Source organism: Eptesicus fuscus, chromosome 6, assembly GCF_027574615.1.
Source record: "Eptesicus fuscus isolate TK198812 chromosome 6, DD_ASM_mEF_20220401, whole genome shotgun sequence".
NCBI lineage: Eukaryota > Metazoa > Chordata > Mammalia > Chiroptera > Vespertilionidae > Eptesicus > Eptesicus fuscus.
The window spans coordinates 95,050,201-95,068,008 of NC_072478.1; the positions used below are offsets into that span (position 1 = coordinate 95,050,201).

The following is a 17,808-nucleotide window of genomic DNA, read 5'->3' on the forward strand; positions in this document are numbered from 1 at the left end:
AGAGGAAAGAATGTGGAGCATCCGCAATGAAGAGGTGCTTGAGAAAGAGGCTCGGAAGCCTGACTGGAAGGTTTGTTCTGTTTGCTGGGCTGCTGCCCCTTAGGAAGTGCAAAGAGCATGGCTCTGAGGGCTTCCTGTGTGCTCTGAGGGCTTCCTGAGTCAAGTTCCACAGCCAACTGGAATTGGCCTCAGTTTCCTGGTCTGTAAAATGGATGAAGCGTGTCCCAGTGCCTTCACTGAGGTTTGATGGCCAATTGAGATACTATATAAAGAAAATGAGGGAAGAAGTGAGAAAGAAAAGGAAGGATAAAAAACACAAAAGAAAGATTGAAAGGAACCTGTAAACCCATTGTCACTTAAGTAGGGAATATAGTCAGTAGTGTTGTAATGATGGTATGATGCCAGGTGCGTACTAGAAATATCGGGGAACACTTTTTAAAGTATATGATTGTCTAACCACTATTCTGTAACTAATATAAAACCTGAAACCAATACAAAATAATGTTGAATGTAAAGAAATGAAAATTGGAGTGAAATTTTTATAAATTTCAAAGTTTAAATAAAAGCTGTAAAGGAAGGAAGGGGAGAATAAAAAGTGTTTTTCATTTTGCCACTTAATTAAAAAGACAGTTGTCTTTATGTGGTGCTTTTATACTTTTCTAAGTCATTATCTCATTTTAATTTCCGGGCAACTTAAAGACAAGATAAGTATTCCCTCCACTATTCAAAGAAAGGAAATCTTGGTGTCTGGTCCTAATGATTCAATCGTCAAGCCCTTATTGTACAGCAGGGTTAGTAAAATTTTCTGTGCAGGGTCATATCTATACTAATAAAAGCCTTGGGGGTGATCAGGCCAGCAGGGGAGGGTATTTGGGGGCAATCAGGCCCGCAGAGGAGCAGTTAGGGGGCAATCAGGCCAGAAAGGAAGCAGTTAGGGGGCAATCAGTCAGGTAGGTGAGCAGTTAGGAGCCAGCAGTCCCGGATTGTGAGAAGGATGTCCAACTGCAGGATTAGGCCCGATTCCTGCAGTTGGACATCCCCCGAGGGGTCCCATATTAGAGAGGGTGCAAGCTGGGCTGAAGGACACCCTCCCCAGTGCACGAATTTCGTGCACCGGGCCTCTAGTATATTTAAAAAAAGGTGGTGGCAGGCTCATATAAAGATAATTTGGGGAAACATTTTAAAAATATGCATGTCCAGACCCAGGGCAGGTACATTAAAAAAGCCACAAATTCCTGTAATGTAATTGGGGACAAATCCCTAAATAGTAATCTCATCTCTTTTGCAGTAGTCCTGGAATATGTTCCTTGGAATAAAAGGTTTCGGTGGTTAAATGTTTAGAAAGACTACACACTAGTAGCTGCCCCATCAGTTCCCTGGGGCTTTGTTCAATATATTTGAGGAAAACTATATAATACAGAGTTAAGCAGAAGAGAATTCTACCCACTTCAGAAATCTTTTTATACTAAAGACATAAGGGAGAATAAAGGTAACAAAGAGCAGTCAATTCCTCTTCCCCAGGCAGCTAAGTCTAGTTTTATTCCCACTACTTATATGTGGAAAGATTATTGAAAACTAGAGGCCTGGTGCATGAATTTGTGCACGGGTGGGGTCCCTCGGCTTGGGCTGTGATTGGGCCGATTGGGACCAGCTGCGGGGGGAGGGGGGGATGGGGGTGGGTGGGAGGGAACACAGAATGTTGGCTGTGGGAGCGTACTGACCACAAGGGGGCAGCTCCTGCATTGAGTGTCAGCCCCCTGGTGGTCAGTGTGTCATCATAGCGACCAGTGATTCAGTCGACTGGTTGTAATGGTCACTTAGGCTTTTATATACTATATAGATGATAAATGAGTACTTTCAAGTAAGTATCTCTGGGTAATCTCAGGGTAATAAAGGGCCAGGGAGATGAGCTACTGAAAACCTTAAGAGCTAAGACAATGGACAAACCTGGCTTTGAATTCTGGTTCCGATACTTCCCAGCTCAGTGACCTTGGGCAACTTACTTAACCTTCTATGCCTCGGTCTCATGTGTATAATCGGGACAATAATAGCACTCATTTCATTGTTTTTTGTGTTGTTTTTTTTTTTTTTTTATGAGGATAAATGAGGTAATCATGCAATGCCCTTAGTAAGGGCTTAATAAAAACATATTATTATTACTACTATTATTACCCAGAAATGGAAAAAGATACACTTGAGCAAAGTCAGGGAGGGAGAATCAATAATTAAAACAGAAGAGGGAATGCTAAAAAACTTTAAGCTCAAATAAACCTTCCTCCCTTCATAAACGAATTTACCTTTTTTGTAAGTCATTACTCCCAGTACCCTGTGAGGATTCAGGGTTAGAGTTTGAGAGATGTTATTAAATTGGCTGGTCTATGCACTGGAGTGTGAATGACCCTTTCATCTGGCTCTTCACTCTAGTCAAATCCCACACTACCTGACTAATTAATATACAAGAAACAGCTTGGGAGCTGCTGCCAAAGACAGAGAGAAAAACAAAACTGCCTGGTGGAACTCAACAACACCGACATAACTTCCCGAGAGAGAGAGAGTAAAAAGGACTCCGAATTGTGATGAGGATGTTGGGGTGAGGAGGCTGACAGGGAGATTTGTAAGCAAATACAAGTTTCACTGTCCCCAGAACTTAAACAAAAAGAAATAGAATAGAAATTCTAAGAATGCTTTGCACGTAGCTTGAGTGAGGAGGCAGTTTTACACACACACATATTCACACACGTGTGTGTGTGTGCATGCGCGCGCACCCGTGAGTGTATGTAATGGTCATGGTGGGTCCATTCCCAGTGTAGTGACTGCCGTCATGGTAGCAGCAATAGACCATTTACTGTGGGTCTACTTTGAATCAAATCCTGTATTTTCTTCTTTACTTTTCTTATCTCATAGGAATCTTACAGCCAAACTATGGGACAGCTGTCATTTCCATTGCCAGGATGAGAGAACAGACTTCTGAGGACAGGATTAATCATAGGAAAGGGCTTTGATGAAAACTGTTCATTCAGTACTTTGAGAGGCAGAGTGAGCGGTGATGGATGGCCTCTTCTCGAGAAGTTTCACTAGAGATAACTGAATGCTTGGGCATCTCTGAGGAGGGAAGCACCTGCCCTCTTTATCCTAAATCTCTTGCCTTATCCACTTTCTCCCCAGGCACAGAGTGGCAGAAGTTTATTCTTTTCCATGGGCAGAGAAAGGTACCAGATTGGAAATCAACTCTTTCAAGGGGAATTTTAGTTGAAAATTAGAATATCACACTCAGTTTTAATCAGTCACAATGTTTATTGCCTATGAACACCATTGACATTTATTGCCAACTACTTACTGGCCTCTAACTATGTGCCTTTATCTTCATGTTAAATAATTCATGTACATATCATTTAGTCTTTAGAATTATCCTGTGGGGAGGGTACTACTTTTCTACCTTTTTTTTTTCAGATGAGGAAACGAAGGTGTGAGAGCAGTAACCTGCGTAAGGTGAGAGAGCTAATAAACGGCGAGGATGGGCTTAGAGATGAGTTCTGGGCATTTAACTACTAAATAATAAAGACTTCGCCATGATGTCCAAAGTACCATATGTGTAAGTGTGGGGATTAAACAAAAGTGTCAATGATTGCTCCCTGTCCTCAAAGAGGTTTCAGGACTATTGAGAAGGCAAAATACACACAAATGGAAACAGTAATGCCTCACTGCAGTTCATGTTGGGGTCAAAGGGATATAAGAGAAGATTCATGGAAGGAGAGATAGCTGGAGCTGAGCTGGGCAGGATGAGCAGGGATTAGATAAACACAGCAAAGCAGGTTGGTCCCAGGGTAACTGAACAGATGGTAGACTCCTGGGTTTAGAGCAGAGAGCATAGTGTCATCAGATGAACAGAGTGGGTCCCCATTTAGGAATTCTGAGGCCTTCAGCAAGTTATTTAACATTCCTTTGCCTCAGTTTCCTCATCTGTGATAAGGGGAGAATACCCATGTCAGAGGGAAAAGGAGGCAGTCACTACCTTCCCCTCTACCCACCTGATTATGTTCAACTTTCCAGTAGAGTTGTCCTTGCCTGCAAAGAAGATGTTAGGAAGAGCCCTACCTGCTGCGAGAAGCCCTTCACCACACGCCTTTGCTTGAGGTTTGTCTCTCCGTCCAAGTTGGCGGTTTCCAGATGGCAGATCCCACTGGGGTCCGAGGAAAAGAGGAGGAGAATGTCGGCCGGGATGATCTCATTACATCGCATCTGGATGAAGTCTCCCACACGCACATCCCTCCAGCGCTTCTGCACGTAGCTCTGCTCCTTTCTTGGGTGGGAGAAACACAGGGGTCAGCCTGAGTCCTGAGCTTCTCCAGAAACTTGATGAGTGAATGGAGGAAGGTCCTACTTGCACCGAAATATCTCCCAAGGCAGTCTGTCACAAGACAGCTCTGTATTTGACCTTGCCCCTAATGACTACCACCAGAATCTCTCTAGAAAAGCTAAGCATGATCTCTCAAATCCCACCATACAAGATCCATCCTTATACTCATTTAGAGTTTTCATGGACTGTTGGCTGTTGACTGGGGACTGTGCTCAGCTTTTGCTCCCTGCCAAGGAAAGGAGAAGGTAACACAGTTATATGAGCATATACTTTGAATATACATCTTTTTTCCCCAGAATAGCCAGTTATCACCGTATAAAGCAGGGTTGCAAGGAACTGGGGTGTAGGAAAGACCGTTTTTTGATTACAGGAAGAGAGTGGCCATAGGAAAGGTGAGGATATAGGCCCGTGTATGGGAAGATCTGCGTGGTTCTGAAATAGAGAACTCTGGGTCATCAGGGAATTAGGAAGATGGCATCAGGAGCTTTGACTGGCTAGAACCCATGAGATAATAGAATCAAAGGACTACAGAAATCTAAGGATATTATATACTTCCTTTTCCCATCCAATTTATCAAGCTCAGATAATAGCAGTGGCAGCAATAATGGCAAATTTAGCATTTCTACGGTGCCAAGTACTGGTGTTAATTAATGCTTCACTTACTTGCATAATAATCCAGTGGAGTAGATACTATTATATCCATTGCACAAATGAGGAAATTGAGAGTCCAAGAAAAATTTCCCCAGGTCTTACCAAGACAGAGCTGGAACCTGAGCCTGGGTCCAACTTGACACCAAATCCCAGAGTTTTTACTGCTTGGATAGCCCACCTCCCAAACACATGCCCCCCTCTCCTCTCAGGAGGAAGGGCAGCCTCAGTTGGTCCACTGCCAGCAAAAGGACTTGCTATCACCCAAGGCAATGCACTCCCCTTCAAGCAGCTCTCCTTTTGTAAAGCCTTCCTCCCATCTTCTACCATTTTAAAAATAACTTAAGGTGCTCATCATGCGTCCCATGCCAAGTTGAATTTAACTTCCCAAGGGCCCTCAATTTTTCTTTCAAGATCTGTCCTGCAGGTTGGGGTTCTTCGGTCTCAGGCTGCGTTTAGAAAGTCCCTCTTTAAATGTGGGAGTTGGAAGCAAACCACTAATGCACAAGGTCTTTTTAACTGAGCCCAGCGGGCCTGGAGAGGCAGGTTCTCCTTTGCTGTTTTTCTCTCCTGACACTGAGCCCCTCGGGGCATGTTATTGCTCCCGTTTCTACTGGAATCTGGGCTGCCCTGGGCAGGACAAGTCCACTCTTCCAGAGAAAGAGGCATGACTGGAATTTCCCTTTTGACTTCACAAACATCCCGAGGAGGATAAGGGGTTTGATGCCTACCTCCCTTCTTTGGGGGCCCTCTGGAGAACCCCAGGCAAGCCTTCCTAAGACCCTATTTTCCTTGTCATAAAAGACCCTCCCAGAGACTCTCAGTCCCCTGAGGTGAATGTGCTTCCCTTCGGAAGTCCAAGGGGAGCTCTCATTAGAGTCTGGAAAGCAATTGGGGCCCTCAGAACTGGAGAGCAAGCAGCCTTGCAACTTTCAAGCCCCTCAGAGTTCTGGGGAAGTACCCATGTTCCCAGAGAGCTCGGTGCTTAAGTCCACCCACGGGCTTTGAGACTGCTTCTGAGGAGCGGGGGGCAATGCACCCATAGCGTTTCACTAAAAAATTCTTTTTTTAAAAAAATTTCTTTATTGATTAAGGTGTTACATATGTGTCCTTATTCTAGGGGGTTAATGGGGGAATAAGAATAAAAATTCTTTTTAGGGAAAAGCATGTCACAGGGTTTTAAGCACGTTCAGTCCATCAGCTTCTTTTATGCTTCCTCTCCTCCCCACATCATGTTTCCCTCCTGCCATGAAGAACAGAGACAGTCACCCCAGATCTGTTTCTCAATGTCATTTCAGAAGTACATGGATCTGTTTATTGATCTATTTAGGGTGGATACTCCCCCATTGGGAGTGTCAGTGTTGCTGTCAAATAACTCATTTAGGGAAGGATTCAGGGAAATATTGGTCTCTCTTCAGATCAGCTCTGGGAGCACCTGTTAAATGTTCAAATATAAGGCTGCTTAAAGGAACTGGAATGGGTTCATAGGGTAATGGAGCGATGGCTTTCTCTATTGCTTTTTTCCCCCTTTTGAAAGCATGCTTTAAGAAAGGAGTCTTAAATATTAACAGCAAAATTTCTCCAAGAAACAAAGACTTATCACTCGACTTTCTACCTTCCTCCCTACCTCCCCTCTTCATCATCTGTGTCCTTTGGGGTAAAGCGTTTGGGGATGCTGGGGTAACCATTGATTGCTATAATCTCAGCATTCCACCTGGCATTTGAGGTAGGATTTAAGGAGAACACTTGGACTCTGAGCTGCCTCCTGATTGCCAGTGCTTTCAGAGCACACAGGTTTGCAAATGCCAGTTGGGAGTGCTGCATACATAGGCTTATCAAAGGCAAGTCCAACACACCTCCACCGATTAACACTGGATCTTATGCTTCTCCTTTCTTAGAAAGGACTGACTGCTTATTATGGGATGTGGGTTACGAAGGTGATGGAAGATTATGGAGATGAGGTTGTGGTATACATTTTTTTAAGTGAAGAGTCACTTCTGTGAGTTGGGCTGTAGTGTTGTTTTGTCAATTGCCACCATGATGACAGGTATCGCACGTCCATGGAGCCACCAAAGAAGTTGTAAATCAGACCAGTCTCTGTCTTCTTTCCATTATTCCTTGGATCCCAGGGAGGTCACTGCGACACTGGTAACAATCGCCTCTGTCCTTTCTTTAGACATACGCCTCTCTCCTTTACGATGGCATACGGTGGTGAAGAAACATTCTCATTGTAGGCTTCCCTCCCCAAGCCAGGATGCCCATCTCCCGGCTGTGCTTCTCCAACAGAGGCACGCAGACCTCCAGGCACGCAGCCTGTCTTGCGTGTCTAGGAGTCACGAAGGTATGAAATAAACATGATTGTGGGGTGTTAGTTCTTAAAAAATAATTTTTTTGGTAGGGGATATGGCTTAGTTATTTAGCTGCCTCATAATTTAAAGAATTATATTTATATGAACTCAAATATTATGAAATCAGAGGAATTTTAGGGATAAAAAAGGGCAACATCAAGGACACTGCCTTCTTGCACTGGGCCACTCTGTGTTGTTCTCCTGATCCTCTGGGTCCACTTTGTCTCTTCAACTGTCAGGAGCATGAACGTGGAAAAGGCAAGGATGCACAGCCCGCGAGGCTCCAGCCAGAGGAGGTGATGACTGGCTGAGTCCAGGTGAGGCGGAAAAGCGTGCTCCTGCATTGAGTGACAGCCAGATGCGGCCAGCTGCAGGCTGGCAGCCACCTGAGAAAGTCATTCCCTGGCTAATCCAGCCTATTTGGAACAGCTGACCCAGGTGGACATGTCCACCCCCCCACCCCCTTCCGCTCAGTGAGTCCACACCTGGGAACTGACTGCTATTTTAATTTCATGGAATGTTCACCGATGTTTAAAAATGAGACAAATCAACAATGTGGCTTGGGACAAAGACTCCATCTGGCAGATTCTGCCTCCAGGAGAAATTAAGTGGCATCATGTTAAATGGCTTTCCGAGAGGAGATAGGGCTTATTAAGAGGTAAATAAACAGCAAGAGAGATTTGTAACCAACCGGATGTCATGGGGAAGCAGATAAAAGGGTGGGGAGGGATCGGGGAGAAGAGGATGCTTAAGGTTTCATTTCTCAAATACGTGGGTTTTAGAAAAAAGGGTTTCAAGGAACTGGAGTTGAGGGAATTTATCAGGAGGATTACTTGTCTGTGGGACTTTTAATTTAACACAGGATGATGCACTGACCTGGGCTATCCTCCAGGAAGCTTGAATGTCAAGCTCAGAATGGTCAGTGCTGCTACCCAGGGTAAAAGGAAATGTCAGGGAGAATGAGTGCAGGGCAGGGATTAAGAGCGGGCCTGAATCCCAGCTTCACCACCTACGCCCTGTGTGATCTTGGGCAAGTTACTTAACCGCTTGTTGCCTCTGTTTTTTTTTTTCAATTGAAGGTAAAATATGCACTTGCCTCAGAAGGATGGGTGATGTGACACAGGCAAAGTATTGAGCTCAGGGTTTTGCACTTAGTGCTCAATAAATACAAGCTTCTGTTATGATGATGAGGAGGACAAATGGCTGTTAGTGTTCTGGCAAAGGCTAAGCACTATGAAGCCAGCCCCAGTGTGTTCTTCATGCCGTAAGGACAGCCATTTTATGCCCGTGATTACATTCTATGGCTTGGGCCCAAGCACACAATGTACAAACACAAGGGACTCTAAAAATCCAAACCTTTCTCTAAGCCCAGAAAAGAGGGACCCAAACTCAGCAGATCGAAGACTTAAGATGCTGGCTACTGAGACAATCTCCCAGAAAAGGAGACCCTTAAAACCAGGACTGCCGCCCTAGCCGGTTTGGCTCAGTGGATAGAGTGTCGGCCTGTGGACTGAAGGGTCCCAGGTTTGATTCCGGTCAAGGGCATGTACCTTGGTTGTGGGCACATCCCCGGTAGGGGGTGTGCAGGAGGCAGCTGATTGATGTTTCTCTCTCATATTCTCTCTATCTCTCTCCCTTCCTCTATGTTAAAAAAAAAAAAAATCAATAAAAAATATATAAAAAAACCCAGGCTGCCTAGCAAGTCCTTTTGTGGACCCTGACACACTGATTCTAAAGTTTCTATGGAGAAGCAAAGGACCCAGGATAGTCAACACACTATTGAAGGAGAAGAACAAAGTTGGAGGACTGACTTCAAGACTTACTATAAAGCTATAGCAATCAAGACAGTGTGGTATTGACAAAAGAACAGACAATGGCACAGATGAGAGAGCCAAGAGCAAACCCACATAAATATAGTCAGCTGCTCCTAACTGCTTCATGTGTCTTCTATTTTTCAGCCATGTAAGAAGCTTGCTGAGAGCTGGATGACCTGGGTCTTGCAGCTCTGCACTGACATGGGGTCTGGATGGTGTTCAGTACATATTAAGTTTTGATTCCTTGCAGATTTATCTTGAACATGAGGCACCAGAAGGGAAGCTTTGCTAACCTTTAGCCACTTTAACATCCAACCTAGCTATTCTTGTTATGGACTCACCAGTAGAGACTTCCAATAATGATAATATAATAGAATATACTATAAGTAATATTTATATAATGTATATCATATATAAATCTAATGTAATAAATATAACAAGCTTATATCTATTGAGCGCCTGAAATGAACCCAGCATTTAATCTATATTACCACTTAGCTATCTAATAATGAAACAACTTTTGTTATTACCATTATCTGTATTTCATAGGTGAGAAACTTAGGCCCCAAAAGGTTATCTTGTAAGGTCAAGGTTATCTTTATAGACGTGTCTATCAGGACATATGAGTGACAGCTGTAAGGGCTTCATGGCTTGTTGTGGTCTCCTGGTTCTGTTTGGGAGGGAGGTGCAAAGCAGATGAGGCCTCAGAAGGTGGTGTCATAGGCATCAAGGAGGCTGGCTTGAGGACAGAAGCTTCACCTTTCCATATTGTGAGCTCCTTAGTGGCCAACAGAGGCCGTAAATCCTCATTTGCTGAAATACTCATCATGCTGACACAGTGCAGAGCTTTGGTGACGCCTGAGTTCTTGCTTTATGACTCTTCCACCCATTGAGTTTCAGGGAAGACCTCATGCACCCTATCCTGAAATGACAAGCTGAATTGGCCCAAACAGTGTATAGTCTTCTGTGAGCCTAGGGCCCAGCAGTGGGAGGAGGGTGGGCACTTGCAAAATTAACGCTTCCCAAGAGGAGCCTAGTTTGCAGCTGACCTGTGGGATGGATGCAATGGTCTGCTGGTCCACAAACTCCAGCCAGGGGTGCTTTTCATCGTCATGCTTCAAATGACTGATGTTCCTTTGTTGTCTGCATTTTTTAGATTCTTTCCCCAGGCACATTTTGCTATGTTATTACAGCTTGCAGCCCGGTTCTATGGCAAAGAGTTTGTCTTTTCTTCTCTGGTTCCAAGCCCCGGCCAATGGTCTTTCTTTCTTACTCCCCTAGCGTCAAGCTCACGATGACTGCTGGCTATCAAGGTTATAGAATCCTCCTTAGCAATATTTTAGCTAACATTTTCTGAGTGCTACTGAATGCCAGGTACTGTGCTAAGCATTTTACATGCATTATCTCATTTAATACCTGCAGCGACCCAAGATGTAATTTTAGGGGGAAAATGGATTTGTGATTGTATTTAGATGTAAGAATAGCCCTGGAAAAACCCAAATTCTGCCCTGTCCATCATCTCATCTCTTTGGGTTCCCCAGAGAGCTGCTATTTGGAAGAAATAATAGCAGCATGGGTCCAAACAGCTGCTTTATTAATAGCTGCCCAAGAATGATATTCTAATACATACTCTCTGTTAGATGTTGGCTTAAATGAAGTGGCTTAGGCTCTGGGCTAAATGAGACCAACTACATCCCTCGCCTCAATCTAAATCTTGGTATGAGTATACTCAGGTGTGGTGTGGCATGGAAGGGGCAGGAGGCAAGTGGGGAAGACAGGCCACAGAGGGATTTCCTGAATTCAGATTTCAAATTCTGCTCATAGAATAGATGAGAAATGAGAGAACAGAGCACAGGATTTTGCTTTTAAAACATTGTAACCCTGCCCACTGGAAAATGTGGCTTTGTGAATGTATTTGATTTTTACTAATAAAATAAGCAATTCCTCCCTTGTGTGTAGGGGGAATGTAGCAAGAAGAATGAAGGCTCAGGCTGGGCCTGCCATTGATAAAATTAGAGTTGAAGTGCCTGGAATAAAAAAAAAAATTACTTAGTGCTACTACTTATGGTGCAGGCACTGAGTTAAATGGTTTATAAGGATTATCTCATACAATCCATAGATAGGTGCTAGTATTGTCCCCATTTTACAGATATTGAAATGGAGGCTCAAGTGATCAAGCAATTACATATATCCACACATCTAGTTCTGAGATGACAATCCCGGGTCTGATGTCAAAGTCCTTGATGCCAAGCATCCAGTAAGATGTCACATTTTAAATGTCACTGTTTAGACATTTAAGAGACTGCTTTACCTTCCACACTTTCACATTGCATTGTACACTTTGTTTCTGCGTGACTTTCAAGCCCTCTTGCATGTCACCTGTACATCTTTTCACAAAGGTACCACATTTTGATCCCCATTTAAAGACGAGACAAATGGGGCCCCAACTGCTTAAGCAGCCTCATCCAGGTCATGCGGTTAATGAGTGGCAGACCCAGGGGCAGGACCTCTGCTTCCTCATTCTCAGGCTTCCCAGTGGGGGCACTGGCACAGGAAATCAGGCCCGCTCTCCTGCAGCATCTGCAATTATGTCTGTTACAGCAGCCACCGCACTTACAGAAAAGACAATCTCCAAGTCTTGGCAAAGTGTCAGAATTTAAGAAATTTTCATCTGAGTCATTGCTCTCCTCCGTTTCTGACATTTCTCGCTTCTGGTCCTTTTGATAGCAGCCCAGGCCACACACACAGCCTTTAGTTGACACGTGAACAGACTGTGACCCGAAAGGTGTCCCCTCTGCCTGGCTAAATGCTGCTCATCCTTCAGTCCTTCCTGAAATGTCACCTCTTCAGGGAAGGCTTCCCTTGGCCTGGATGTTTGTCACGTGCAGATGAGTCACCATCTCCTCTGTGGGAACGTGGCCCTTTGTACATAGGCTACCAATGCCCATGGTGTCTCCTGACCCCTGGACCACTGAGAGCCCCTCGAGGGCACCCAGGGCCCACGGTGGTGCATACACACTCAGTCGTGAATTAATATTTGCTAAACAGAGGAATAAATGGAGCACCTGGCCCCTTAAGCACTTTTGCTACATTATAATATACAAAATACAAAAACCGGCCTGCATTCTCTTGGTTCCCACTCCTGCTCCTTTACTGCATGTGTTCTAAATACAAATAAAAAAATTTATTAAACTGTACGAAAAAAAAAATCTCTTGCTGGGTAAGGTTTCTAGATTCATTAAACTGAGTTCTGGGAGAAACAAAGCTAATCCAATTCCAAAGCTCATCTCTCCTTTAAGTCATTCCATGAATCTGATTAATGGGTCACCTTTAGACCACAAGCACAGTGGCTATATTAAAAGAAAATGCTCTAACAGGATTGTGAGTTTGTTAACAAGGCTGCTGGTGTTTTCGAGAAGATTCCCTCACAGTCTAAACATGTGCAGGCTGGATGATGCATGGGGTTAGGTTCAGCAAAAGTCGAAGGGCCCTAGAATTCAATTGCACAAAAATGAAAATAACTCCCCCCAAACGGACATCAATTTCTCAAATGTGTGACTCTGAGACAAAAGGGATAGAGCTAGTGCTTGAGATATAAGCTTTTCTGTTGCTTCTCAGAAAAAAAAAATTATCCTCTCTGATCTTGTATTCTTTGCCTGACATCCTGCATGTATCATAGATACTTGACAAAAGGAAGTGCCATTGAGCATCCGTCAGTTAACATAATAACTAACACTATCTGGCATTTCCTATTCTGGGGTCTCTCATAGAATGGAACTACTTCAGAGTTGGAAGAACTTTAGGGATATGCAGTCCACAATGTCCCAAAATGTATATGTTCCAGTCTGTTAATATGTGGAAGGCAATTTATAAAGAGTCTAGGCTCGAAAGAATTTTAAGGTGATGAGAGCAATTTTAAGGACATGGAGGTGTCCTCTCTAACATCTGTTCCCCTTCTCAGACACTATCTTATTCCCCGCCCCCCTCATTTTGGTTTTCCATCTTCTCTGGGTAGCTCAGATGTTTTCAGGGAAGCAGACTGCATGTTGGACTCTGTGACTCAGATATAACCTAATTAGCATAATTCCACCTCCTGCTCACAGGGATTGGTCCAGGGATGGGCATGTGACCCACTGTGGTCTCTGGCCTGTGAGGAGGGACTCAATTTTCCAAGAATATTTTCAGAGTGCCCTTTTTTTATCCCTTTGTGAATTATCCTTTGTAGATGTGAAGGCTGGAGCTGCTGCAGCCATCTTATTGCCATGAGGGAAGTTTGCCTAAGAATAAAGATGATACAGGGGGACTCAATGAAAAGGACCGCTAAATGCAGGATCTAGAATGCAGACTGAACTGTGTCTGATCACATGCCCACCTCAGAATGTTTGTAATGACTTAAACCAACAGGTCTCTTTGTCATTTAAACTTGTTTGAGCTGAGCTTTCTGCTGCTTGCAGCAGAAAACATTTCAACTGACACAACTGAGTCAAACAAAGTTGGTTAGGTTACTTAAGGAGGGTACACCAGAAACTTTATTAGGTTAATAAGCATTGTTGTACCATTTCCCACATTTATTTGGCTGTGCATTCCATTCTTTCACAGTGCAAGACCTAGTGTGACTCCTAAATTTTACAAAAGTATGAACTAAGACCTAGAGATTTAAATGACTTTTCTAAGTTATTACCATTGACTCTTCAGCAACTCAAGTTTGAACTGTGTGGATTTCTGTGCAGTTCAAAATGACACTGTTCAAGAGTTGACTGTATTGGTAGGTAGTCACAGATCTGGGCCTAGAGTATAGGCTTCCTGGCTCCTAGGCCTGCATTCTCCCTTGAAGATCATACCTCCTCTCTACCCAAAGAGGTTAAGAGGTTCCCTCATTGAAGATATCTCAAAAGAAGAAACTAATCATTCTTTTGCAGAGACTTCAGATTCCTAGGATAGTATAGTGCAAAATTTTCAAGTTAGGGGGCTCATAGGCAACATAAAAACTTTATGTCAAATAAAATAGGTCTGAAGTATTTGAAAAAAATCAATCAGTTACAATGTAAAACTCAGGTTATTTCAAATAAAAATATTAATTCTAGCTTCTCCAATAAAACTCAGGCAATCCAGCAACACCAAGCCTATACAGGGTGGGGCAAAAGTATGCTTATAGTGGTCCATATGGAAAATAACACAATAATTAAGAATTAATAAAACAAGATAAACTCTGTGTTCTGCATGCTCACAACTGTAAACCTACTTTTGCTCCACTCTGTATTTCCACATAGTAGCCAGCTAGAGCTCAGTGGCCATCTTTGCCTCTTGAGATGAACACATGGGCACCTCCTATTTGCCACAGTCGCCGCCACTCTCAATTGTACCCTAACGCTAATGCTGTCAGTTGTCATTTATAACCACACAAAAAATATTGCTTTCCTCCTTGTACCCAGTCTATTTCATTCAATTACCTTCCTGGCCCAGTAGTCAATTATTTTGCTATCCTGGAAAAAGTGATAATTATTAAAAAATATTTCCAAGGTTCAGTAAGTTTGCAACAACTACGTTACAACATTGAGACACACAGTAACTCTCTTTTCTTCCCTTACTGACCAAGACCATGTCCTTTTCCAAACAACTGAGTGAGTCAATGATGAACAAGTTTCTTTACTGTGCATCTTTTCTTAGTCCTTCATGGGCCAGGGGGTTAGGAGGGCCAGCATATATTATTTTTGGGAGGGGGGCGTGAATGTCTTTTCTCAGAGACCATGTCTTTGTCCCTATTATTAACTAAATACACCTTGGGAAATACTGTCACAATAACCCCCCAATGTCCCTCCTTGTCAGTGAGCCTGTGGACTAATGTCCCTTTTTGCTGGGATTATTCTCTGTTATTCCCTGGAAGTTGTTTTGAGAACAGAAGTATAGCAGCCTGGTCTCCATCAGGCTGGAGCACCCAGCACAGGCCAGTCTGTGGTCTGATCTACACTGACATTATCCCGAAGAATAGCCCCATTATTCTGGGATGCTTAGGACAGAGGATTTCTGGCAGAGCAGGGAGAACAGGACCAGCCTAATTGAGGTCCACAGGCATCCCTCCCCAAGAAGCCAGCTTCCGGGCTCCCTATCTTCTCTGAAAACAACAACTAAGGGGAAAGGTGGGAAACAAAGCGATGGGGTGGATTGGTGACAGGTGAAACCCGTGCTTTCTTCAAAGCCAGCCTCTTCACAGAAAGGCATGGGATCCCAGCAGTCATCTTTCTTTCTCTTTACAAATTCCTATTCACAGGCGAGGAATGACTAAATCTCAACTCTAGGTTGTGCCAACAACATTCAGGACAATTGGGTCTAGCTGAGAAAACAACAACCCAAACCAAAAGCCTTGAGATTAATTTTTTTTTAGACGTAGGAATGGCTGGAAGCTCATCTGAAGCTGAGGGAGAAAGTGGAGATTCTCTTGGGGGTGTCCTAAAGACGAATGAGTCACCTGTGTTACATGTCTCCTTAGAAGTTTCCCTGGTGACAATTTTCCAAGTGAAGCTGGGCTCAGAAACCCTCCCATCAGCAGGTCCAAGTTGAGGAAGAGGACCCCTCCTTAGAAGGAAGCAGACCTTACGTACACGTACACGTACGGCTGCAGCGCACAACTTGCAGCAAGAATGGTCAGAGCGACTGTGGAACTTCTGCTGAATTAAGGTTGACAGAGCCAGAGGGAAAACGTCAGACAGATAGTGCTCCTTGAGCGAGACATGTTCCTTATTTGCCAACAAGTCAAGTCCTCACCTGCCGGTGAGTCAATCAGCTAAGGCGTCTACCTGCCCGCCCAGCATGCACTCGGTCCGGCAGCCTCTGCAAGCCCAGGCTCGGCTGCCTTCCAGGCTACGTTACAAAGTTGAGGCACACAATAACGCTATTTTCTTCCCCTACTGACCAAGACCGGGTCCTTTTCCAAACAACGAGTTTGGTCCATTGCTCGATGGAACCTCTTTAAACCAATGACATGCATAAAATAACAATGTGGCAAGGCAGGTGGTGTGCAGTTTTTGCTTTGGTTGGGGCAACATCTGAGAGAAAGCTTAAGGACAGGCTTAATGATGGAGCTAAGATGAGTGTTACATTCCAAAAATAAAGCAGTCACAGCTTACGTATTGAGCATTTATTGTATGTCGGGCATAGTGCTAAGCACTTCCTAAGGATTATCTTGTGCCATCATTGGGAACACCCCAGAAGTGTTTCGATTTTTTGAATGCAGAAATGAGGCTCAGAGAGAGTAGGTCAGATGCCTAAGGTCACACAGTTCCCTAAGGGTAGAGACAGTGTTCAACTCAGGCAGTGTGTCTCCGATGCTGCTTCTCCTAATACAACACTCTTCTGCTCCCCAAACAGCCATGCCTCTTGCCCTGGAGGGGCTCTGAACTCTAATGTGCTCATGGCCACACAGGACTAAGAATACACGAGAACTGATGCAAAATTCTTAGATACTGAACACATTTGATACAGCACAGTAAATGTCACATAATAAAGGCCAAATTTTAATAAACAACTGAACAATTGAGTCAAGCCTCTATTTTAATTTTTGTTTCCTGTTTTTTGTTTTTTTTTGTTGTTGTTTGTTTTAGACCATAATCTTCACTGTGAAGAACTGAACAGCTTCACTGAGATAAAATAATGTTAGCTCCCTACTCCATCCCTTCTCTAAATAGTAGCCATAGGGGCAGCAGCCACAGACAGAACAGAGCTGGGCCCACGAGACATCCCCGAAGGATTTTTGCTTTACCTGCTGTAGACGAGGCATTCTCGGTTGTTGATCACTTTATCGGATTTGTACCTCCGGAAGTCTTCCCAAGCATCCTTGATGGCAGTGACCCCCAGGATGATACAGATGGGTATCAGGTTCACCTCAGGCTGGAAAGCATTGACCACGGGGACAAAATTCAGAACAGCAATGCCCACGAAATAGATATTGGCAAACCGGTGTAGCTGCTCAAAGATGTTCTTGGGCACGAAGGACAGCACAGTGTACTTGCTCGTCTTAATTTGATTCCCACCGTAATGTCTGTTGGGGTTCTCTTTGTGGGAACATCCTTCGAAGGGCAGGTTGGAGACCACCACTCGTTTCTTGTCTTCTTTCCTTTTCCGCCTTCCCTTTCCTTCCTTTCTCATCTCTGCTCAATCCTGTCTCTTTGATTCTCATAGGATGGCATGCGAGTTCCACAGGAAGGAGGTTTTCCTCGGATCAGTTTCATTGTTCAGCAACCAGCCAGTCACGTCCCTGACATCTTTTACCTCCCTTCTCTGCTGAAAATTCCTCTCTTCTTTTACAAGGCATATTAAAAATAAAAAGCTGGTCCACAAACACCCGGGGAGAAATCTGACAAGGAAAGAGCTTGCAAAGAGCAGGTGTCCACCTGCCAGGGCACTTCCTCCTACTTGTTGAGACTCCACCTGTTGGAATGTAGACGTCACCCACAGGTATCTTTCGTTTCCAGCCCGGGCAGTCAAGAACAGGTGTGCCTACTCTGGGTCCTAAAACCTATCTGGTTAAGTTCTAAAGGCAAGGATTTTTAACCAAGAAGCTCAAATGCTTGAAAACTGGTATTCATTTTCTTGTTTGGGAGAAATTGCCTGTCACCCTCTAAGATCTGCTCCTCAATTTGGTCTT

At 44.0% G+C, this 17,808-nt stretch overlaps 2 protein-coding genes across 2 annotated transcripts in view; both read right to left on the reverse strand.

The window, feature by feature from the left end:
* Positions 1–17,808, reverse strand: part of ATP10B (ATPase phospholipid transporting 10B (putative)) — an 81,538-nt gene that overhangs the window by 61,747 nt on the left and 1,983 nt on the right. Inside the window, exon 3 of the mRNA XM_008147651.3 lies at positions 4,096–4,300. Within this exon, the coding sequence (XP_008145873.2) occupies positions 4,096–4,300 (205 nt within the window). The remainder of the gene's footprint in view (positions 1–4,095; positions 4,301–17,808) is intronic.
* LOC129149515 (phospholipid-transporting ATPase VA-like) lies at positions 16,356–17,540 on the reverse strand. The gene has a single exon (XM_054718121.1). The coding sequence runs from the start codon at positions 17,307–17,309 to the stop codon at positions 16,920–16,922; it is 390 nt and encodes a 129-aa protein (XP_054574096.1). The 5' UTR covers positions 17,310–17,540; the 3' UTR covers positions 16,356–16,919.